This window comes from Ambystoma mexicanum, chromosome 4p (assembly GCF_040938575.1).
Source record: "Ambystoma mexicanum isolate Mex_15411 chromosome 4p, UKY_AmexF1_1, whole genome shotgun sequence".
In the NCBI taxonomy this organism is placed as follows: Eukaryota; Metazoa; Chordata; class Amphibia; order Caudata; family Ambystomatidae; genus Ambystoma; species Ambystoma mexicanum.
The window spans coordinates 180398434-180422350 of NC_090927.1; the positions used below are offsets into that span (position 1 = coordinate 180398434).

General features: G+C 47.0%; 1 protein-coding gene across 4 annotated transcripts in view; it reads right to left on the bottom strand.

Moving 5' to 3' along the window:
* Positions 1 to 2599: 2599 nt before the first annotated feature.
* The window catches only part of PTK2B (protein tyrosine kinase 2 beta), a 998240-nt gene continuing 976922 nt past the window's right edge, over positions 2600 to 23917 (bottom strand). For all 4 annotated transcript variants that reach the window (XM_069605649.1, XM_069605652.1, XM_069605651.1 and 1 more), the window contains one exon: positions 2600 to 4449. In XM_069605649.1, the coding sequence (XP_069461750.1) occupies positions 4234 to 4449 (216 nt within the window). In that variant the 3' untranslated portion in view covers positions 2600 to 4233. The remainder of the gene's footprint in view (positions 4450 to 23917) is intronic.

Consider the following 23917-nt stretch of genomic DNA (forward strand, 5'->3'; position numbering starts at 1 on the left):
AAGTGAGGAGTTTGTTCTTGATTTTCTCTTCAAGAAATCTTGTGTATGCAGTGTCTGATTATTATCATTGTCTTTTTCCAAATAAAATTAGTTTGATACATTAATTCAATTTCCACAGCCCTTGACATTATGATATGTGATTGAATTTAGCACAGAAATACAGGACTTGGTATACCCTTTTTTGCATGTGGCCTCAACCTTTTTGCAGGCTACTTATTCACCGCCGGTGCAGATTGTGGGTTCTGCCACTTACTCATAACTGGTCAACCAATGGCCGCACTATAGGGGGGAAGCATTTCCATCCAACGGCCATTGTCCAAAATATTGGTGGGGATATATTGGGCTGCTGATTTAGATGGGGCACCAAGTCCAAGGGATTCAACTACTTTACACACCTTTTTCCAGAATGCCGCATTCGGATGAGGATAAGGGGCTATCTGTATAAAGCCCAGTTTGGGGAACGTGTCCACTCCTCTGTTATCTGTCAGGTCTGCCAGAAAAAGTATCATAGCATCATCCTCTGAGTAAAGTTCTTTGGAAACGTTGCACTGTGTTCCTGACACAGGTTCAAAGCCTTTAGGTACTGGGTCATGCTTATCACCATAGATACTCGCCATAATATCGAGAAAGTGGACTCCCGAAGCTGAGGTGTGTCTCATAGAAGCATCAGTGCTGGATGGTGCAAAGACTGCACCTACATTCTGACATGCTGGGACTTAGATAACAGAATGTGGAACTGATGTCTCGATATAAAGTGTGGGCGCAGAAAACCTCTATTGGTCCTTCTTATTCAGAGCAGGAGCTGATCTCTGGGCCATGTGGCTGATGCTTTTGGTGGTGCCGCTACAATCCATAGAAGGTGCATCAAAGTCTCAACCTTTGCAAAGACTGAATAATTCCCAATGCTCAATTGCGGAGCAGCCCATGGGGGCTTTTACCTGCTGCTTAGATAAGACGTCAGAAGAGTCATTCTCGCTATCCTTGCTCCTGGAGTGTTGATGCTTCTTATGAGAAGAAGATTAAAAGGAGTGGTGCGACTCATTCAGAGAGTTCGATTTTTTGCTGTTTCTTGTGTTTGTTGTCGTTTTGTGGCCTTCCTCTAAGAGTTGTGGGTTAATAGCATCCAAAACCCTACCCTCCTCGGAGATCCTATGTTTAGAATGGGTAACGTAGAGATTTTGAGGGGTTGGGAAATGTAAGGTAGCTTCTCTGCCTTTTCCCTCAAGGCCTTTGGGTTCCTGGCCTAGCAGGACCCACACTCCAGCACTGTGTGATCGGGTCCCATACACCAGAGGCATCACTGATATCTCTGAGTCGCAGTCCTTACAAGGTTTAAAGCTGGTGCCTTAGGAGCCCTCTCTATGAAGTTTATCACAGGAGTCCATGGCACAGGGGCGAGCCGGTGTGGAGCCACAAAGGAGCCTTGGCTGATGAAAGCTTTCCATAGAGAGGTGATGCTTAGAATGAATAACCAAGATGAGGAATCTGTGGGTGGATGCAATCCATTAGAAACACAAGGTAAAGTTATATTGGGAATAGAGAATAACCTATCAGATACCAGGTTTCAAGAGGAAAGGTGGAGTACCCTAATAAGGACTAAATTAATGAACGCCCTGCATAAAATGTTACAGACCAGGCTAGAATCCAGAAGCAAAAAGGAACAGGGAAGAAACTTTGATAGACATATTGGAAATTGGAAGGAGAAACACCAGACCCTGCTGAGGGCTATATCTCAGACACTGGCAGAGATAAGAAACCAAGGAAGAGAGAAAGCCAGTAGCCTGCAGAATGGCCAACCCCAAACACTAGTGTAGACCAGAGGCAGAAAGACCTTGGCTCAGAGGGCTGGTCAGTTAAACTAACACAGCCTGATAAACAACCTAAGCAAGGTATTGGTGCTGACCCAGAGGGGAGACTCATGGTTAGGGGGTTATAATATCATGCCAAATCAGCACCTTAGGCAAGTGGGGGGAAATTACTTGGTAGGAGTTTGCGGACATTTTAAGAGACAAGGGGGGGGGGTCATTACGACCTTGGTGGTAAGGGGTTAACGGCGCCGGTAATGGTGCCGGAGCCATCAAACAGTTACCGCCCCATTACGAGTCTGCTTGTGGGACCTGCTAGCAGACCAGGGAGCTAACAACGGGCCCGTTATTAACAGGCCCATTGCTAGCTCCCTCCCCATTCCCATTGAGCCCTATGGGGGCTCGAATGGGAATGGGGATGTACCGGGTCCGGGTTCCTTGAATGAGGAATTACCGGGTCCTCCAAGGTTGGAATGGCATGGTAATTCCTCATTCAAGAAACCAGGAGCCGGTACCCGGTAAGGGGGTAACCATGCCGCAAATTGCGGCATGGTTACCTCCAAGGTCGTAATGACCCCCTAGGAATTGTATAATTCTTCTGTACTGCATAAACCTTTATCAAGTGATTCGAATGAGAGGTGCAGTGGAGCCAATCATTACGTGCTAAACCAGGTTGAACGGATGACGCTAGCATGCAACGATCAAGAAATGTGCACGAATGAAAGCACACAGCAGTTTAGAACTTGTAGTGCAAATAACCCCCATGCTCCATTTTATAAATACAAGAGGCACAGTGACAGGTTCAACATTTATTTTATTGTTTTCCTAGGGCCCAAACCCCACAACAGTAGGGTGAACTTGTGCACATGGAAAAAAGAGGAACAGGAACACCCATTAGCAATATTCCTGCGCAGAAAACAACCACTAAAACGTTTGAGACTAAAATGTATTTTGGCCTTATTCACAGTAAAAATATATTGGGCCGAATTCTGCATAAATACTCTGGAGTGTGTGCGTCCTCAGAGACCCTTTTAGCATTTTACCAGTGTGCTTACCTATACAAAAAACCTAACTTTTCTTAGCTCTCAGTTCATGTTTACAAGGGCAGATACGAAATATGGGATTTTGGTCAGGGGGGAAGGGCTCGGCTATTGCTTTGTGTCCATAGCAGTGGAATGTCCATAGAAAAACTGCTGGCACGAATCAACTAGTTCTTCATCACAAACACATGCCTTGTGATGTGAAAGGTCATTTCGGTCACCACCATCTTGCCTGCACAGGGACATCATCAACGCTGGATATTTCCTGAGAACAAAATGGCCGCTTGGATTACGCTCGATGCTATATGAACGGTGGCCCTATCCAGATGAGGAATCTGTGTGAGGATACAATGCATTGAAAAAGTGAACGCCGAAGATGAGAAACTGTTGAAATAATGCATGCAAGAAACCCTGCGTACCCGGCTTAAAAACTACAAGTGGGCGCCTATGAGAAATACAGCAACCCACAAGCAAAAGCTATAGATAAGCAAAAAGTAATGTCATACAATTCATTGATGTAATGAGCGAAGATATTGAACACAGCTTTACCACAGTTTTCTGTACCCATGAATCCAATATAAAGACATTTTTCACAGAAATACGGGTTACGTAAATGTCAGAAATATGCCAGTCTTTTGGTTTCATTTCTTCGCCGACCTTACTTCTGGGAGCCTGAATGCAAATATGTTCATGTTCATATTGAAAGGGACATCCCGAATTGCAGGCGTGTTTCATAATTCAGAACCACAGTTCAATGATGACCAAATTATGCATCCAATGCAATGTGCAAGTAATGGCCGCCAATAGTGTTCAACACTGGTTAAGATGCACTGGTGCCGATTGTCGCATGTTGATCGTCTTTTTCCCGCCACCCGGGAGACATAAGAGAACGTCCCTCCCTCCCAAGGGGGATCATTGTGATTCGTAGTGGATCGAGAAGCCGTCCAGTTGAACGACTTCATGGTCTGAAATAGAAATGGTACCTTCAAGAAATGCAACAAGGAAATGAGCACACCGGCCCCATGACTCAAATTCCACCCTGAGGAACACCTGCAAATAGGACTGCAAAAATAATTTCTAGACAGATCGGAATGGATTAAGCTCCTGCTTAGTTTCTCCTGGTCCATTATGGCAAGTCTTGTTAAGCGGGGCTTATATTTTTGGCAGTCATCAATATCTCCCCACTCATTTTCCAGTAATACCAAAATTGTCTTCCGTGAGCCTCTAGCAGCATTGGATACTGGGAATCCAGGGGACTCTTCGAAGTCAACACTGCAAAGGGGTTGCATGTGTAATAAGTAAATTACAACACTTCTGGGTCTCCGACGGAAGCCAGCACTTAGCCTACAGCTGTCTCTTTGGATCCCACAACTGAATGTGGCTTTCCATCAGTCCACTGCAAGTTTGGCTAGGTTTCCTATAACTCTGGCCTGGTCGACAGCATCAAGCAGGTTCTTGGCATCCACTGCCAGCGTGTGAGCTGCCGTCAGCATTTGTCTCTTGCACTCTTCGCTAAGGGACGTTGCAGCATTCTGTTGGGCCATCCGCATCTTGTTGATGAGCTCGGAAAGGTCTTTGTTTAATAGTTTCTGTGTCCCTTCGATCTGGAAATTAAAAGACAAAAAGGAAACAAATCAGTTATACTGAAATGTGGACACAAAAAGTAGCCTGGCTGCTTCCCAGAACTGAACCAGTAACCGGCGTCCCATTAGGATCCAAGCTCCCCCTATGGCTTTGTAACTGCTACATCGATCCTCTAGCGGGTCTATTTAAGAATGCTTCTCTGTCAATTTAGGTCTATGCTCACGATACACAATTTGCTTCCAAGCTTAGTAAAACCGTTGGCTGGTAAGCCGCGATTTCTGATTAAATCTTGGTGGTACGGAGTGGATAGTAGAGGGGATTTTAATTTCAGACTGGGAAATGGCCATACTTAATGGATAATAGATGTAAAGGAAGATTTAGAAAGAGCCACCCCTTCCCCGTGCGTATGTCCAATCCGTCACCTTGTTCCGGGGGAGTTATGACTTCAGACTGTTTCTGTGGACTGTGATCTATATGCCTTGAAAAGGGGGAACTTTAAGTGATAGATCAGGGCAACCAACCTTTGTACATAGTAAGGGTGATTCCACAAAAGATGACTCATTGGTTAGTGGTTAGGATTGGGGCAAGTTAAGGACATGAAGGTTCTCGTTCACACTTAAAGTGAGCATTTCCCATTACTACTACTCTTGATTCCAAAAAACCCAACAGCTGACTACCATTTACCAATTACTTCAGCACACTTTGTAACTAATAATAGGAGGAATATTCTTAAAACACACAAAAAACACAACCACCACAATTAATCATGGTTCAACAGTTCACCTCTCTATGATATGATATGATATATGATATATGAGATGATATGGCATTTATAACGCGCCTGTACACAAGTGTTTCTAGGCGTGACAAGACAAGGAGGGGGAAACAAAGGGAAGACAAAAAACGGTGTTACTAGGCCTTGTGTCATTCAGATCGCGCACGTGCATGGAAGAGGGAGGGGGAGAAGTGCAGTTAACTCTAAAGTGCAGCCAGCGAGTGGCTCATAAGTGCAGATAGAAGGGACTGTGGGGTTGCAGATACAGACCCTTAAGTGCTGGGGAGCCGGAGGCAGTGTGAGGGCCACTGGATATACAGGAGCTTGGGCCCGAGTCCAGAGGGTGACCAGGTGACCAGTGCACAGAGCAGACAGGTGCATCAGCAGGGGAGAGGAAGAGAAAACACGGAAGCGAAAAGGAAGGTCTCGAGTTGCTACCGGAACCAGAGGTGGTTCTGCTCAAGTTTGAGAGTGGAGGCTGTTCCACAGAGAAGCCCCAGCCAAGGAGATAGATCTGCCCCCAACTCTCTGCTTGGAGAAGCGTCTGACCCTCAGAGAATTGGAGGTGGATGAGCAGAGATCTCGAGAAGGAAGATGTTTTGGAAGAGAAAGTTGGAGGTGGAGTGGCCCAGGCCCCAGAAGGGCTTGTGGACGATACAGAGGTTCTTGAACTTGATCCTTGCAGCCACGGGGAGCCAGTGAAGAGATTTTAGAGCTGGAGAGATACGATCCCTGGGCTTGAGGCCAAGGACAAGTCTTGGAGTCCTGTTATGGATAAGTTGTAAAGGTCGAAGAGTAGAGGAAGGAAGATTTACAAAGAGGCTGTTGCAATAGTCCAGCCTAGAGAGGACCAGATCTCTGGAGACAGTAAGCTTCTGGGGGGAAGTGAGAAAAGGAAGAATACCTCAGAGGAGGTGCAGCTGATAGTTTGACTTCTTAGAGACGTCAGAGATGTGAGGAGAGGAGGAGAGGGTAGAGTCAAAGATGACACCAAGGTTCTTTGCCTCCGAAGGAGCAGGAAGAAGGCCTAGAGTGCGTGGCCAGAGAGGGAGACGAAAGGAGGGAGAGAGTGTCCCAATGAGGAGGATCTCAGTCTTACTGGCATTAAGGCAGAGATCATTGGTGGCACAACATTCCTGAATTGCGGCCAGACAGTCTGGTATGAGAGAAGAAGCAGAGGTGGCTGATGGAAGCCCGAAAGAGAGCTGAGTGTCATCTGCATAACATTGAAAATTGGAGCAGAAAGTAGTGATGCAGTGGGCAATAGGTACCAGGTAGTGGTTGAAGAGCCAGGGAGAGTGGTTATGCCCCTGGAGAACACCACAAGTAGAGAGAGATGTAGAAGAGAGGAAAGACCCCAATTGGACCTGAGAGAGTCGGTCAGTGAGAAAGGAGGTCAGGGCAGGGCCTGATCAGTAATATCAAAGTTGTCACAGAGGCGATTCAGCAGGATGGCATGGTTGACCGTGTCAAAAGCAGAGTCAAAGCAGAGGATAGATTGAGGAGAATGAGTACAGAAGGGAGATTAGAGTCAAGATTGGAAAGCAAGTATTCATAGGTGTTCAGGAGAGCAGTTTCCGTGCTTCTGGCAGCTATGAAGCCAGACTGGTGGTCATGGAGGCAACCAACAGATTCAGTATGTAGATTAAGCTGGGAGATGGCCAGCTTTTCCAAGAGTTTGCCCATGAAAGGAGAGATGGAGATAAGGCGATAGTTAGCCAGAGAGGAAGGATCGGCCGAGGGCTTCTTTAGAAGGGGGTGCACAAGAGAGTGCTTAAGGGGAGGGGAAAGTTCCAATGGCAAAGGAGTGATAGCGGAAATCAGCCAAGGCTGGAGCAAGGGTGTTAATGTGGTCCTTGATAGTTCTGGATGAGCAGGGGAGAACCTGCCTTGACGAGACTTTCATGGATCGGACTAGAAACATCGTCATGGGTGAACTGGGGAAAGGAGGAGAAAGGAGGAGGAGAACCGGCCACAGATGGACCAGGAGTGGTAGGAAGAGGAGGTAGAGGAAGAGAGGGTGGACAGGATGTCTTGAGTTTTAGTAGTGAAATGGGAGGCAAAGCCGTGCAGAGGGCCTTGGAGGGAACAAGGAGAGGTAGAGACTGCAACAGGATTGGCCAGCTCCTTGCCGATTTTGGAAAGTTAGCCAAGTTGTTAGATGCCACAGAGATGTGTGCTTGGAGGTAGCCTCTCTTCTTAGAGATGACAGAGTCTGTACTGCCTTTGGAGCAGGCGGCAAGCCAGTTTGTCAGGGGTTGCGCCCGATACCCTCCACTTCCTCTACGCTGCCTTACACTAGCGTATAAGGGTGGCGAGGTCAGAATCGTACCAAGAGTTGCACTTGGATATGGGCTTCAAGTGGATCCTCCTGACAGGGGTAAAGAAATCCAGAGTGTTAGAGATAGAGAGATGAAGGTTAGAGAGGGCTGTGGCAGGGTGTGAGTCAGCCAAAGGAGGAGGAGAGAAGTAACGGTGAAAGCCTCAACTGATACACGCTTCATGGGTCGGATGACCAAGAAGGTAGGTGGCTGTGCTGGAGTCGGCTTGACCTGCGGGGAAGAGGGAGAGAGATGGGAAGACAGGATAAAGTGATCACTCCAAGAGAGAGGAGTGCTGAGAGGGTTAGAGAAGGGGAGGTCTGAGGAGATCAGAACATCCAGGTGTGCCCTGCAGAGTGAGTCAGGCCAGAGGGAAGAATAGAGAGAGAAAGAGAATCGCAGAGGTTGCGAAAGAGTCCTGAAGAAGGGCTGTAGCATCCAGGTGGATGTTCAAGTCTCTGAGGAAGAGAAGTTGAGAGTTAGAGCAAAGGAGCAAGGAGGAGAGACCAGCCCACTCAGAGAGGAAGACCTGGCCTGGCAGCCTGTAGATAGTGGCCACAGTGAGAGAGAGGCCAGGAGAGATAGAGAGCCTGTCGAACAGGCAATCAATGGAGGAGTAATGCTGCGTTGCAATGAAAGAAGAAGGGATCCACTCTGGGAAAATCAGTGCTACACCCCCACCGGGACGGTTGGTTCTGGGTTCGGAGAGGATCTTGTAGCCATCAGGAAGGAGAGTGTTGAACCCGTGACAGAGCTGGCCGTGAACCAAGTCTCAGGGGGAACAAGTACATCCAAATAAAGCTCTCCCAGGAGATGGCAGATATCAGAGGAGTGTTTGACAGCTGAACAAGAGATGAGAGTAGCAATGTGGAGCAGGTTGCCACATTTGAAGGACTTCCGGGCAGGGGCACAGGCCAGAGGTACACCCAGTGGAAGTGTTGGAGGTGCCCGAGGATAGGCAGAGAAGGAAGGAGGAGAAGGCAGGGTAGTCAGAGAAGGAGATGAGAGTGCCAGAGGGGTGGCAGAGGAGGGAGGCAACAGTGTGGCCAGAGAAGCAGCAGGGAGTACCAAAGAGGTGGCAGAGGAAGGAGGCGGCAGAGGAGCCAGAGAGGGGTAAGAAGGGATAGCAGAAGAGGAAATGAAGTTGATGAGGCACGGGAAGCATCTATCAAAGAGGCGGAGATTGGCCTGAGAGCCCTTAACCAAGACGGTGCCATTTAAGTAGACATTAACGATGGTCTTAGAAAGGAAGCCAGATCAAGCAGGAAGCCAGATGTTCAGAAAGAGCCTGGCTAAAGAACACATGCCCCGGCACTGGGGCACCCCCAAACACTGCTACAACAAATACAAAACAATATTTTACCATGCCAACACCACTCCGTAAATCCAAGAACACCATTCTGCTGCCATTCGTACACAGAAACTTTTCAAACTCATCAAGTCCCTCTCCAAACCACAATCCACACGCCCCTACCCACTTCGGCATTCACAACTCTATCCTTGGCACTTCAACTCTAAAATACTCAACATCAGGCAAGCCCTCCCCCTCGGCTCTCAAAATTCCACCCCCACTGTCAAACATTCCAACGCATGGGACACCTTCCATCCCATTGACACAGACACCCTCATTGCCCTTACTACCAAAACAAAACCTGCACCCTTCCTGGATGATGCATGCTCAACTCAAGCTGTATCCAATTGCATCATCATCCCCGCTCCGCACTGGCACAACATCATCAACTCCTGCCTCTTATGTGGTACTATCCCTCCATCTGCAATCAACACTGGACAAAACATCTCTCAACCGCTCATTCATTGAAAACAACTGCCCCATTAGTATCCTGCTACCTCACCATAATCATGGAAGCTTTGTCACAACCCTACTGCAACAACACATCACCACAAACAACCTCCTGTGCCACTTTCAATCCAGCTTTCAACCTGGACACATCACTGAGACAGCTATACTACACATCCTCAATGACCTCCATGACATCACAGACAAAGGACATACATACATACCCATACTCTGTGACCTCTCTGCAGTCTTTGGAATCATTAACCACACAGTACTAAAGAACATCCTATCCAACAGGATGAAACTCTCAAACACCACTCTCAAATGGTTCTCCTCCTTCCTCACTGACAGAACACAGTTTGTCTCCAGGGCCCGTTACCATTCTGATACCACTCCTCCTCAGTCTATATGTAGAAGCCCTTGGACAGACCCTTAGCAAACGATCCATTTCCACCAAATATGCAGATGACATGCAACAATATTTCAAAATCGCATCCCCTTCACAACTCCACACTCTAAAAAGTTGTCTCTTCACCATCACCACCTGGATGGCCACATACTTCTTCATACTCGCCCAAAATGGAACACCGCTTCCTCCTATGCTGCCCCAAAGGCACAAACCGGACCTCACACCCTGATCAAAGTACTTGACACAGACAACCAACACATTGACCTCCTGAAAGCCATACAAAACGCAGCAGCCAGACTCATCCTCCACCTACCCAAACATTCATACATCACCACAGTTCTTGCCCAGCTCCCCTGGATCCCAGTACCACAGAAAATCAACTTCAAAGACTCTGCAGTGTATTCAAAGTGATACACCTCAAAACCCAATCTTACCTTCACGTCAAACTCAAGCCCATGCCCCACACAAACACCAGACAAGCCAGTCGGCATCTAATACACATTCCACTTTGTAATGTGGCATGCACAGAAAAATAAGCATACAACCAGTGGCATCCAGAGCATGGAATGGCCCACCACTTCACATCCCTACTGCACCTTCCAGAGCCATCCACTTTTTGAAAGAGCCTCAAAACATACCTGTTTCCCCACAAGTAATCCAGCCCCTCCACCTTCCCTGATACAACTTGTCTATCCTAATCTTTCTATTCTATCCTGAAAACATTTTGTAACCTAACCTCCCACGTTTTGAACCTTATAAAGAGCTCCCAGAAGCTCTAGGTAGGGCCAGGCCAGAAACAAACAGGCCTTGGCTGACCTTTCCAACCATTCCTTCACCAATGGCTCCTTCCCACAACCCCTTAAACACTCTCTTGTGCACCCTCTCCTAAAAAAGCCGTCTGCGGACACTTCTTGCCAAGCTAACTATCATGCTATCACTATCAACCATTTTTTGGGCAAACTCTTTGAGAACCTGGTCCCTCCACACTCAATTGTCCGGCTGCCTCCATGACCACTAGTCCATTTTCAGCGTATCCAGAGGCACAGAAACCGCTCTCCCGAACACCCGTGATGACCTGCTCTCTAGCCTGGATTCAACCACACCCTCTGTTCAGATCCTCCTTGATCTCTCTTCTGCCTTCGACACAGTCCACCACTCCATCCTCATAAACCCTCTCCATGATACCCTAAGCATCACAGACTTGACTATGAAGTGGCTGACTTCCTTTGTTTCTAACATACACTCCCAAGTGCAAATGGGTCATTTTCTCTCCTTCACCTCACTCTCTACCTGTGGCATGCCCTAGGGCTCTATCCTATCGTCATTGGTTTTCAACATCTACATGGCCCCTCTGACCCTCTTGATTGCCACCTTCTCCCCTCATTTCCAGTGTTATGCATACAACAATCAGCTCTCATTCAAGCTGCCTTCCTCTACCTCCTCCCCCTCCTCTCTCATACCTGACTGCTATTCAGGCATGGTGCCCTGCCAATGATCTCTGCCTTAATGCCAGTAAGACATAGATCCTTCTCATTGGGACGCCTGCTCCTTGCTCCCCCCGCCACTCTCTGGCCAGCCTCCTTGTGTCCCCTCCCCTCACCCACATGTGAGGCAAAAATCTTGGGGTCATCTTTGACTACTCTCTCTCTTTCTCTCCACATATCACGGACCTTCGCCAAGAAGTCCAACTTTCAGCTCCACCTTCTCAGGGGCATTCTACTTTTCCTCACTTTCCCACGAAGCACAATGTCTCCACAGCCCTGGTTATCTCTAGGCTGGACTACTACAACAGCCTCTTCTTCAATCTGTCTCTTTACTCTTTTCGACCCCTTCAATTGATCCAGAATAGGACTGCAAGACTTATCCTTGGCCTCAAGCCGAGGGGCCGAATCTCTCCAGCTCTAAAATCGCTCCACTGGCTCCAGTGACCACAAGGATCAAATTCAAGACCCATGGCAACATCCACAAGGATGTCCAGGGCATGCAACCTCCTACATCCAGCTTCTCCTCCCTCAATACCTCCCTGCCAGAGTACTTCGGTCCTCCGGCTCCAACTCTCTGCAGGTCAAACGTTTCTCCAAGCAGAGAGTGGGAGGTAAATCCATTTCCTCGGCTGGTTCCTCTCTCTGGAACGGCAGGATTGTCAAATGGCCAATGTAAATTTGTGTTGTTGTTCTACTATCATAGGCGCCATACAAATGTCCAATAAATACAATAAATAAAATAATAAATGCAAATATTCAATGGAATGAGAAAGATGGTGAGTGAATGGTTAAAATAGTCTTCTTGCAGTATCATGAACACATTCTGTCATTTATAGAAGTAGCTGGAAACCCTATGGGCACACTGGAGGCCTTTAATATGTTGTGTGAGAGGTTAGAAAAACAACTCTAAGCAGTGAGGGTGGTATGATAAAACATGCATAGAGAGAAAATGGTATCTTCTTAAAGCAAATTATCTTCTCAAATGACGTCAACAGATAAAGGGAATTTAAGAAGAAAGTATAAGGAATAAGTTACTTAACTCCGGTTCTTCAGCATTGTTACCTTCATGTATTCACATGCTGTGAATATTCCCTGTCGTCAGGCTGGGATACCTAGGTAATTTAGAGCAGTTTAAACTTAAACTGAAAACCTTCACTTTTGTGCTCTAGTACAGTCATTCTGGGTCATACTGCCCACAGCCTATAGGAACACCTCCCTTAACTCTTCCCTTGTCGGCCATGTTCCAATTCTTTACCAAACATTAGTTTTAGGAGTACTCAAATATACTCTCTTCAACTATTCTTGATAAAATATTTACTTTTAATTCATTTCCGACAAAAAATGTCATCTTTTCGACGTCTTCTCGACGACCGGCACTGACGGTGACGTTGCTAGGTCCGTTGACCGTTCCCGCTCGTGGTAATCTTCGTCTGTGTAGTTGGGCCGATCTCATGGCCGGGTCCATGAGAAATATGCGTGAGGTATCATGGGTACAGTGGACTTCACACTAGGGATACTATTACTGGCATGCCCTGTCTACGTCCCTTTTCAAAAACATCATATGCAATACGCTGCAACTCCCACTAGATGTCGGCCTATGCAAAGCATGTGAAGATAAGCAGATACAAGCATCAGAAATAGGATAACAGTGAGTAATGCATCCCATATGTATATGGTTTCGAATAGTCTGCTGACTCCTCGTCCATGACAGCGCTCTCATAATCATAATCTTGACTCTTATAAACCTGACTGACTTCTTAAACAACAGAGTGCTTCCTGGACTTCTAGCTAACCAAATCCTCTTCACCTGTTTCTTCCTGGAGAACCTAGATTCTCACTTTTAATCATCATTGAATTCCAAATAGCCCAAGCAATTTTGAGAAGAAGGCGATCGCAGATCCAGATGCATTCAAACTCTGTCTTTAGGAATAACTCTGACTGCCCTTTTTGAGAAATACAGAGTGCTCTTGGCACTGCTCCCGGAACTTCTCTGGTTTGCACTTCACAGAACCAGCACTGTGACTGTGGTGCTGTCCCTCTGGTTTCCTCTTCACAGCACCAGCACTGTGACTGTGTCACTGTCCTCTGCTTTCTCTTTCATAGCACCAGCACTGTGACTGTGGCACTGTCCTCTGGTTTCCCCTTCACAGCACTGTTACTGTGTCACTGTCCTCTTCTGTCTCCTTCATAGCACCACCGCACTGCGACTATGGTGCTGTCCTCTGGTTTTCCCTTCACATCACCAGCACTGTGACTGTGATGCTGTCCTCTGGTTTCCCCTTCACAGCACTGTTACTGTGACACTGTCCTCTTCTTTCTCCTTCATAGCACCAGCACTGTGACTGTGTCCCTGTCCTCTTCTTTCTCCTTCACTGTACCAGCACTGTGACTGTAGCGCTGTCCTCTGGTTTCTCCTTCACTGTACCAGCACTGTGACTGTGGTGCTGTCCTCTGGTTTCTCCTTCATTGTTCCAGTGTCTGGACTCTCCACACTGTTCCCACCTCTGCCTACTTCTGTATCCTTATGAAAATCCTCCTCACCAACAATGTGCCTCCTGTCACGCCCCGATCATGGGGATTGAACCCTCTGTGCCTACCTGTTACACTCTGGGTTTCAACAGGGTTCTATGTGGTTTCACCTACAACATTCTAAAAGTGGACTGTTTGATTGCATCATTTTTATTGCCCATTACATTGATTTCCTGTCTCTCATAACGGAGATAGCCTCTCTACCTCACCCTGTGCACCCTCCGTTCTCTCACACCTCCATATCCCTTACTTATATATATATATCGCTTTGTTGTGGTGCTACAGTCCACTTAAAGAATGCTGTAGGCCCACCCACCCTTGCCTCCCAATTCCCATGCATCCAAAAGAAACCCTCCCACAAGCTGATATAAGACTCCCATGCCATCAATTCTTGAATAACAAAGCCTTCACCAGGGAGCCTGCCCTGCTCACTACCCTAACTGACCAAATGCTCCTCTACTTTAACCCCACCCCTTGTACACACAAACGACCATCCCTCAACATCTTGAGAGGCATGCTACTCAATGACCCGTCAGCAGCAACATACGCCATTGGGATCAACCTCTGAGAAACAACAACTTGGACATCCTCAACCTCACAGAAACCTGGCTCACAGAATACTGCAATCCTATCCTCAAGGAGGTTATCCTGGTGAACAACAAAATAATCCTCAAAATCTGAGCCTCAGACATAGACTGCAGCATTGCCTTCATCCACAAGAAATATTTCCCTGTCACTGCTGTATCTCTCCCCCTCCACACCCTATCAGAAACTCTCCTCATCACATATTGCCCCTCTCCCACCTACCTTTTCCACATCCTGATCACCCACAGGCACTTCTGTCCCCTGCAACACCATCACTGAACTCTTGGACTTCAAACACATCCTTATAAAATGTATCAACATATGGGTGTACCAACACAATGTTCCAGCTGCTTTACCAATAATAGAGAGGCTTTCAGCTAAATGCAACTTGTCTACAAGCCCACACAACATATCAGAGGCCACGGTCTAAACCTGCAACACATCACTGCCTTCACCAGCATCTCCTGCTTCAATAGCATCCCCATTCCTTGGTTAGACCATTGTGATAGCCCTCCTTATCCTCCCATCCACCCCCTCTGCTCTTCCCAGTCCTTTAATCTTCTAGACATGGAAAATAGTGTTCATCAAATCCTGTCACCCTTTCTATCTGACTACCACATTCAACCCTTCCATGATCCCAATCAATCCACTCTTTGGGACAACCTCAACAGCTCCATTTATGGCCTGAACCAAATTACATCTTATTAAGGATAATCAAGTTGCCACCCACAAAGCTACAATGGCTCACTCCACAGATCCTGAAATACAAAAGCATCGACACTCCCTTGAGCGCCAATTGTGCCACTCTTCCATTCCCACCACCAAAACTGGCTACCTCTCCATCCTCACAAAGCACAAAAACCTAAGTAGGAATATAAAACAAGCCCAGTTTTCCACAAAGATTTGTAATGTCCTTTATACCTCCTAGGAACTCTTCCACCAACAAAATCTCCAAACCCATTAACTCTGCACACCCAACCTCACGTGGAAGATGTGAAACGTTCTCCCAATTCTTCATTGACAAAGTTCACTCCATTCATCATAAAATGTCCTCTTAGAGCCTAACTACGCCTGTCTTCCCTGAATAGCCCACAGCCCTGCACACCCATTTGCTTTTTCTTTCACCGCTGTCTCTCACATCTCTCCCCTACCTCCTCTCACTTCTCTGTAAAATCAGAAGGTTTGGTTATCCTTTGAAATCCGCCTTATTTAAGAACAACCCCCTCTTCTCAACCACACTCTCCATCTCAACTCCTACATCACATCTGTAATTATCTCTTCGAATTCTAGAAAAACCTATCATCACACCCCTCCTTGAAAAACACTCTTTAGACACCTCAGTCCCCAAAAACTACTGACCCATTTCTAATCTTGCTTTTTCAGCTAAAAACCCTGAATCCCTGAATCCATATCAGCCAACCAACCCCTGCCCTATGTGAAAGACCACCACAATTAGGATAACATTACTTGATTTATCTGTGGCCTTCAACAGTCGACCACTAAACTCTCTTGCCCTGCCTCTCAAATATTGGAATTCAAGATTCTGCTTTATCCTGACTAAATTACCTTCTCAGAAACCAATGCCAAATGGTTTCCCTACCAATCCAACCCTTTCACTGTAGGGTACCACAGGGATCCTCCCTTTCTGCCCCCCCCCATTAAAATGTACGTACACACCTTGCTCAACTTATCTGCATCTTTGGCTTCACCCTTTAGTTTTATGCTGATGGCACCTGGATCCTTGTGAGAGTGAACAAACTCCCTTTGCTACGTATGACACTCAGTCCCTCAGAGGTTGCCCCAAACCTCAACTGCGGCAAAGAATCTGGGCTTCCATATCAATACAGATCTCTTCCACAAGTCCCACATCAATGCTCTCGCCAGTGCCTGCTCCTTTCATCTCCATTCTCTCACAAATGTTCTTTCTTTCTTGATGTTCCCATACAGAGTCTCTGTGGTGAATCCCTTGGTATCTAGACTGGACTTGTGGAAATAGTGCATACGTTGGTCTTCCCTCTGCAATAATTTGCAGATTCCAAATGGTGTAGAACATGGCCGCCCACCTCCTGCTCATCTCAGAAGAGATAAACACATCACCCTTTACCTGTCATCTCTCCCCTGGCTTTATATCTACAAACACATTGGCACTCATTACACGGATGGCGGTAAGGGTTTACCGGTACCGGTATTTTACCGGTACCGGTAAATCCTTACCGCCTTTCTACGAGGTCCCTTTGCGGGTTGGGGAATGTAACGCCTGCTTTTTGCAGGCGTTAAAAAACCAACCCGCAAAGGGACCAGGGAGCTAATTACGTAATTAGCGCCTTCCCCATTCCCATAGAGCCCTATGGGGCAAAAATGGGAATGGGGAAGGGCAATGGTGGAAGCGGGAATTACCGCCCTGCCAACCTTGGAATAGGGCGGTAATTCCCCTTTCCACCAAGGCGGTGTCAGTATTTTACCGGCATGAACCATGGCGCTAATAGCGCCATGGTTCACCGCCATCCGTGTAATGAGGCCCATTGCCATTAAATCCTTCTGCATTTCACGCCAGGACCTTCACAAGTCCTGGCCCGAATTCCCTTCCTATAAATGTAATCAATACATCCCCTCTGGAGAGCTCATCATGAAGATAATTTCTTGACACCCCCACATTGATCTAATCCTGAGCATGCAGACACATCTTCACTTTTGCATCTAGACTCCGGAAGTGAATGTTGTGCTCTGCAAATTCTTAAAATATAGCTCTCCTGCTGCAAACCAGATCTAGTTCCCCCCTACCAGCCTCTGTCATTTTTATTGGCCACCACCTGGGGAAAGCCATAGATGTGACCTCAATACAGGACTTGCTGCACACTTTGGGATGAAACCACAAGTTCTTTTAACTGTATTTGAACCTTTATCTGGAGTCTAGTGGGTTTAGGCCTAATGGGAAGCTGGAATTCCGAAACTTTAGGCTCAGAGAACACCTCAGGAAGTGTTACCCAGTAATGGATGCGGTAGCGATGGGGTTGTGGAACGAAGGCCCACTAATCGTGTCTCATGCAACCTACAATGATGTCTCATCTGTCGCCCTCCAAATTCTGGGGAGCAGTTTGTGTTCTGATCACCAGCTTGTTGGCCACAGGGTGGGTGGGTAGTACACTTCTCATGAGCTGTGGAACTGCCCCAAACCTGTACAAATCAAGTCTGAGAGAAGTCAGAAGGTGGTGCTCTTAGGCCCAGAGAAGTCAGAAGGTGGTGCTCTTAGGCCCAGAGAAGTCAGAAGGTGGTGCTCCTAGGCCCCAGACCTTTCCAAGGCCAAATTCAGGGCAGCCAAGCAAAAGATGAGATGAGATGCAGAGCAAAAACAGTGGACAGAAGAGTCATTTTCAGAAATTGGAAGACACGTGAAAGGAATGGAACAAGCTGATGTGTATAAAATATAATGATCATCTGTCACACGACTGGGCTGTTGCACAAATAAATAAGTAAATCTGGAAATTAGTTCAAGAAACATAGGTAGTGCTCGATGAAATATTGACTATTCGCACCCTGGACCAAATCAGGCTGCTCAGAAGCATGCTGTATTCTCAGGTGCAAGCCCTTTATATCTTGGAGCCGCAGAGTTGTGTGGCCATTGCACATTGTCGCCTCTGTCCCACTTGCATCCCCTCCATTCTCCAAATACCCTCTTGATTTTCTTTAGCACCCATGCTGTTCACTAAGTGATACTAAAGGCTCTATAAAAAAGTAGAACACAACTTGCATGTGCCTGGTCCAAAAATGCTGCTGCACTCATGCAGTCCCTTTATTCGTGTTGAGAAGATCTTGCTCACCAACGTTAAAAATAGACTAGAGTAGCATGGCGCTGCTCTGTCAATAGCATAGGTAGGTTGTCTTGTTCTTCTAAATGAAAATAGCTTTGAGCACACCCTGGTGGTCATCACGGCTGCTTGCTAGCGTTAATACCTGACACTTTAGGCCAAAACTGCAATGCAACCCACGTTGAAGGACCCAGGTTTACCTGGGGCCCTTAATCTGGGTGCCGGGGCCACTTTCGAGAGGGTCAACCTGCTGTTTCAGGTAATAGTGCTTCATTACCTCTTCATCCTATCTTCCTCATTCAAATTACTGATGAGGGTGTTGGCCCTTGGCAGGCCCTTGCAAAACCAAACTCCGTTGGCCCTTCCATCTTGTAGGTCCAGCCCCTTCTGGGGTGGACCCATATAATCCCTGTCTCTACTGACATACGTCCTCTTTTGCTTGTCTGTCCATATGGATAGAGTCTGATGTCTGCTCCCGGAAGAGATACATTGAGCAATCTTGGGGGTGGAGGGGTTGGGTAAAAGTAAGGTGTCCTGCGTAGCAGACATGCCCACCTTATGTAAGACAACCAGCGGAGTGGGTGCAGTGTTCCAGCAGGTCGGCCGTGTAGGCGGCATCCGATGGAGGTCAGAAGACGCAGCGGCAAGGCAGCACAGGCTGTAGGATGTCTGTATCTCCTGATAGGGAGCACTCCAGGTCTGACACAGAAAAATGAAACACAAGCACAGGCATTGCATCCTGCCTGCACCTGCCACTGGGATTCCATGGAATAGGATACAAGATGTGTTGGAAACAAATGTGGATCTGGCATTGGTGAAACATTTTCTCCACCCCTTGGGGAGGGTGTTTCTCCCCCAAAGATGCCACTTCTAGAAGAAGGTATTGGGAAGATAACTGTTAGGGAGCAAGAAGATGACTTATAGATGGAGGAAATAAGCTAATTACCAGGGTAATTATGGCAGAGATCATGGACTATGTTTGGACTATGATTGACAAAATCTGGACATTAAGGAAGGGTATCCTTCCACGTCAGTGGATGTACAAATTAAGTAATTGAAGACCCCACCCAAGACAGGTCTTCCAATTCTGCCTGAAATTATTGAGGCATTAAACAAAGGAATTGGTAGAGACAGATAAAACAGGAATACCAAGGTTCCTTATGCAGATACATCCATTGAAAATGTTTGGTAGTGGCTATCCCGCTAATATGAAAATTGAAGTATCCTTGGAAGATGCAGCCCCACGTGACCCGATGGACAAAAAAGTGGACGCTGCATTAAAGCAGGTTTGTGCATCCACAAATATTTTGATAACAGCTTCCACCTGTGCCACTTATGTCAACCAGGGCCTGCTCTCAGATTTGTCAGCTGTGTGGAAGGCTGTAGAAGACGGCACAGATTGATCTGAAAGGCCCAGCATGATGGAGAGACAGGTCCAGCTGTTATCTGATATCGACTGTGATTCACTTAGATCGGCAGCATTGTCTTGGGCGGCTATGGCGGGAGCAAGGCGTCAGTTTTGGCTACGTTTTCCAAAAGTAACTGCCGTCCAAAAAGCATCCCTATTAAGGCATTTCTGGGACAGAAGTTATTTGGATCCAAATTGGGGAGTTAATAAAGCAGGCTCAGGGTGACAGCAAATTGTGCCTGCCTGTCCGCCCTCACCAACAGTTTGGTTGGAAGACACCGTCAAGTCTTCCCCAAAACCATACAGTATCAAAACCTACAAGTGGTAGCGGGACGGGAAGGGAGCTGCATTGCTGCATGTCAACAGAACACCCACTACCCCAAAGACGCCATCCAGACCATGTGAGTGACCCCGACATGGCCCAGATTGGGGGACGGATAATGACTTTCTAAGACCAATGGAGTGCCTCCATCTCCAATCAATGAGTTCTCAACATCGATTGGGAGGGATACAAGATAGACCTTGACAGGAAACTACCATCATCTGTACTAAGGTGTATTCCAACTTCAACGGGTGGCAGACTTGGTAAGGAAGGGGGCTGTTTTCCAATCAATCTTTTACCTTGTGCCAAAACCATCTGGCTAGTTCCAGCAGTGTTGGACTTGAAAGATCTCAACAATTATGTCCAGCATTTCACTTTTCAAATAGAGTCGGTAGAGTCCATCTTTGCAACTCTAAGTCCATGGGAGTTTATGGGCACTATCGACATGAAAGATGCATACTTTCACATCCCTATTTTTGCAGGTCACTGACAGTTTCTGAGATTCAGAATAGGGGGGGATGAATTTCAGTTTGTAGTGCTCCTTTTTGAGACAGCCCCAAGGGTATTTGCGAAAGTACTCGCCCACTTGGTGGGGAAACTTGACGAAAGGTGAATAGCGGTCCATCCATACAAAGACGACTAGCTGATGCATTCCTAGCCAGCAGTCCAAACAGCAACAGATGTCAGGGTAGTGTGCACCCCAACTGGAGGCCCATGGGTGGGTGAATAATTACAAGAAATCACAACTCACAGCAACCCAGCACCTTCAGTTAATTGGGGTTATTTTTGTCATCACACAAAAAACGTTTTTTCTCCCTCTACGTCAGGCTCAGAAAATGTGGAGTCAGATTACACATCTTCTGGCTATAACAGATCCGACGGCTTGTCAGTGGTTGCAAGTGCAAGGCGAGTTTGCAGCATGTGTATCGACAGTACCATGGGCCAGGCTTCATCTCAAACCATTGATTCCCCATCTGTTAAATTATTGAAATCCGTTCAGTGAGATGGTGTCTGAAGGAAGAGACATCAGGGGGTGTATTATCTGTCCTGTGGATCCATTGACAGTAACAACGAATGGCAGCTTGCAGGGAAATCTTCAAACAGGAGGCTCTGCAACGGCTTTGGTTGCTTGGGAAGCCCCTCACTCATCGAATTGGGGGAAGCTGGTGGCCATCAGCCAAGTACTTCAGGGTTTTGCTCCAACTCTTACTCCGGCACAAGGTTCATGTTTGCACGGACAATATTGTGGCAAAGTGCTCTTTCATCAGGCAAGGCACTCCCTGGTGGACCTGGCACAATCAACATGCACATAGGCGGAGGCACATCTATATGCCCTGACAGCCTCCTACATTACGGGGGTGGACAATTTCCAAGCAGACTCCCTGAGTAGGGCCTTCCGGCCTTCGCAGGACTTCAGATTGCTCTCCTAATAGTTCCTCCAGATATGCAGTTGGTGGGACCACCCATGGCTCGACATGATGGCATCAAAGGAAAACTCCCAGTTGGCCAGGTTTTGCTCCAGAGACATCTTTTCCCCCCATTTCCCATGATCACGTAGATAGTGGCAAAAGTAAAGAGGAAGAAAGCACAGGTTCCAGTGGTCTGGCCATTATGGAAGAGGAAGTTGTGGTTTCCCCTGGTTGTGCAGATCATATCTGGTGCTCCTTGGGTCTTCCCCGTGCTTCTGTCCCCTCTGCAGTGGCTAGCCTATGTCAGAATGGCTTCGGACATCCACTTCTACTAGTCTGGAAACTGAACGGGTGGAATTAATTGCTATGGGTATTTTCCCAGAGGTAGCAGGGTTGCTTCAGGGTGCCCGTAAGTTGTCTACCCTTAAAGACTACGATAGGCACTGGTGTTCTTTTTTTACGAATGGTGTATGAAGCTTCACATGGCAACTTTGTTGTGTGACCCTCAAATGATTTTGGATTTGTTGCACAATGTTTTTTTTTTTTGGGATTGGCAGTTTCATCACGTAGGGCTCAAATTGCTATTATTAGAATGGGCCCGGAAACTTGGGGAGGGGGGTATTGGATCAGTGGAGCCTTACGTTTGCAGATTGTTTCCGTCCCTCCTCAAGGAGCTCTCAGTTATGAGGCAGGTTTGCTGGTGTGGGACCTGCCCATGATAGTAGACCATTTGGGGGCCCTCATTGAACCTCTAGGGGTTGTTTGCCTAAAGCTACTTATGCGTTAGCCCACAGAATGGGTTAATTGGGAGCTGTGTCTCTCTGTCGTCCAGGGCTCTGTAACTGGAGTTTTGGCAATCTGGGTTACTTCTCAGGCTTCCACCGGCCTTTCATCCTAAGGTTCAGTCTGTGTTTCACTCCTCTCAAGAACCGATTTTTCCCTCATTTTTTGAAGCGGATGGCACAACTGTGCACCCGCTTGATGTTGTTCAGGCAGATTGCATTTACTTGAAAGAATCAGTGGGGAGCCGCTCCTCCGCCTCCTTGTAAGTAACGTTTGGCAATGGCCATGTTGGGTTAGAGCCGTCGGCAGCAACCATTAGCCCGGGGGTCCGGGAAGCTATTATGAGGGCGTCTGATAGTCAACGGGTCTCTTTGCCTCAGGTATCTCAGGGTCGGTCCACTAAGAGGGGTGGCTACATCTCGGGCTGAATTTAAAGGTGTTCCTTTGAATGAAATCTGCAGAGCAGTAACTTGGGTGTCTCGTTCCACCTTTGTTTGTCACTACAGGTTAACGCTCAGCGAGGAGTCTTATGGTTCCTTTGGTATTGCTATCCTACAGAGTGCTCACTCATGAAGACTAATGAGTGATCTTGTGTGCCTCATTAGCATGTTTTGTCTGCAGTTATCTGATATGGTGTTACTGTGTAGTTCAGTCTTTAGCTGGATACATCCTCATCAGTAGTTGACTGCGATGAGGAAGACAGGACAAGGATGTAATGCCCTGATTACTTACCAGTAATCTTCATTACTCCAAACATTATTGTCCTAGTTGCCTTCCTTCCCCGCCTGCCTGGCATCTGGACCGAACTACATGTGGGGCTGGGTTCAGAAAGTATGTCGGTACTAGAAGGGAGACACAAGATGGAAAGGTCAAAAGAGCCTGGGGCTCTCATCAGAGATTGACTGCGATGAGGAAGACAGGATGAGGAGGCAATGTGTAATGTCCCGATTACTTACCAGTAATCTCCATTACTCCAGGTCTTCCTAATCCAATTACCTTCCCTCCCGCCCTGTGGACTGAACTTCATGTGGGGCTTAGTATGCTCAGGAAGTATGTTATAATGGGTCTGAACCAGAAGGGACAGGATAGACAAGGTGGAAAGGCCAGAGGAGTTTGGCTTTGAAAGGGTCTGCCCGGGGAAATTGTCCCTCATCAGTGATTGACTGGGATGAGGAGGACCTACAGCTGGAGCGATAAAGATTACCGGTAAGCAACCAGAACATTAATCTAAAACCAATTGTTCCACTAGGGAGGGGAGGGGTCACATGACTGAATTCCTTACTTCATTACATGTGGAGGTTTAAGAATATTCTAACCCATTTAACACATTGAATCTATTGCATATACATAAGAGCTAGTTTTTCAAGTAACTACAGTTTATAAAGTCTTTTAGTGTGATTTCAAAAGCAGATCTTCCACATGATCTATCACGTGAGCTGAGAAGTGAGTTGTTATATGAGCAGTCTGCTGGCTCCAGTGCTCTGTTTCTTCACTCAATTGGTTTTGGCTGCTCAATTGGCAGTGCTAGAATCTACTGACTGGACTTACCTGCAGCCTCCTGAAAAACTGGAAAAGAGTGTGAGCTGAGAAGTGATTTGTTAAGTGAGCAGTCTGCAGTCTGTTTGTTGTCTGGTGGTTTTTCGCTGTGCGGAACGACACTAAGTGCAGCCAATTTAATATCCATAGCACTAACACAACAACTAACTGTTATTAACTGAAACATTTGTGAATCTACTGTGTCCATCACAGCATACCACTGTGGCGCGGTGAGACGCGTAACGGCTACTTCTTGCAGACTCAATCTTTGATTAAACTACCTTCGAGGAACCCGAAATCTAGAGGAGTGTACTTGTGTGCCA